The following is a 1183-nucleotide window of genomic DNA, read 5'->3' on the forward strand; positions in this document are numbered from 1 at the left end:
TTTAGAAAGCTACATAAATATTCATAATCGAGGGACTGACTAGACCATGCACCAAGTGCAGATCCCCGTTTAACAAAATAAATAAAATCTGAGTTCAAAAATCAAGATTTTTTTTTTCTCTCTCTCATAAACGATAGATAATTAACAGAACCGATCATCGAATACCAGTCTTGGACTATGTGACCGTAATTTAATAAGTTTCCTGATTCGTCGTAGTCGATTTATGAATGGAAAGCTTCGACGCTGTTCAGGTCTTCGTGGGACCCGAAGCCGAAACCTCCTGAGCGCTCGAAACTCAGACCCTCGACCTCTGCGCTCGTTATTAAGTCATCGTCGAAACCAACGGCGAAACCGGGACCTGTGCCCCTGATGTCGCCTCCGAAACTGGTTCCTCCGGCTCCGAATCCGGGGCCTCCAGCTCCTACACCAGCTCCGAATCCGGGGCCTCCTGCACCTGCTCCGGCTCCGAATCCGGGGCCTCCAGCTCCTGCACCACCAGCTCCAAAGCCAGGGCCTCCAGCTCCTACGCTACCGCCGAAACCGGGACCACCTCCTGCTGCAGCAGTAAGAGGAACACCACCTCCGAAACCAGGACCACCTGGACCTCCAGCGCCAGCTCCAAAGCCAGGTCCTCCGGCGCCAGCTCCAAAGCCAGGTCCTCCGGCGCCAGCTGGGCCAGCACCTCCGGCGGCAGCTCCAAATCCAGGACCACCAGCTCCTACGCCACCGCCGAAACCGGGACCACCTCCTGCTGCAGCAGAAAGAGGAACACCACCAAAGCCAGGTCCTCCGGCGCCAGCTGGGCCAGCACCTCCGGCACCAAAGCCAGGTCCTCCGGCGCCAGCTCCAAAGCCAGGACCTCCGGCGCCAGCTGGGCCAGCACCTCCGGCACCAAAGCCAGGTCCTCCGGCGCCAGCTCCAAAGCCAGGGCCTCCAGCTCCTACGCCACCGCCGAAACCGGGACCACCTACTGCAGCAGAAAGAGGAAACCCCCCGAAACCAGGACCACCTGGACCTCCGGCGCCAGCTCCAAAGCCAGGACCTCCAGCGCCAGCTGGGCCAGCACCTCCGGCACCAAAGCCAGGTCCTCCGGCGCCAGCTCCAAAGCCAGGACCCCCGGCGCCAGCTCCAAAGCCAGGGCCTCCAGCTCCGGCTCCAAATGCGGCACCACCTCCAAAGCCGG

General features: G+C 60.2%; 1 protein-coding gene across 1 annotated transcript in view; it reads right to left on the reverse strand.

The window, feature by feature from the left end:
- Positions 1 to 6: 6 nt before the first annotated feature.
- LOC119586918 (glycine-rich cell wall structural protein-like) overlaps positions 7 to 1183 on the reverse strand; it is a gene marked incomplete in the record, with an annotated part of 5192 nt that continues 4015 nt past the window's right edge. The window contains 1 exon segment of the mRNA XM_037935649.1: positions 7 to 873. Coding sequence (XP_037791577.1) covers positions 222 to 873 — 652 coding nt within the window.

This window comes from Penaeus monodon, chromosome 22, assembly GCF_015228065.2.
Source record: "Penaeus monodon isolate SGIC_2016 chromosome 22, NSTDA_Pmon_1, whole genome shotgun sequence".
NCBI lineage: Eukaryota > Metazoa > Arthropoda > Malacostraca > Decapoda > Penaeidae > Penaeus > Penaeus monodon.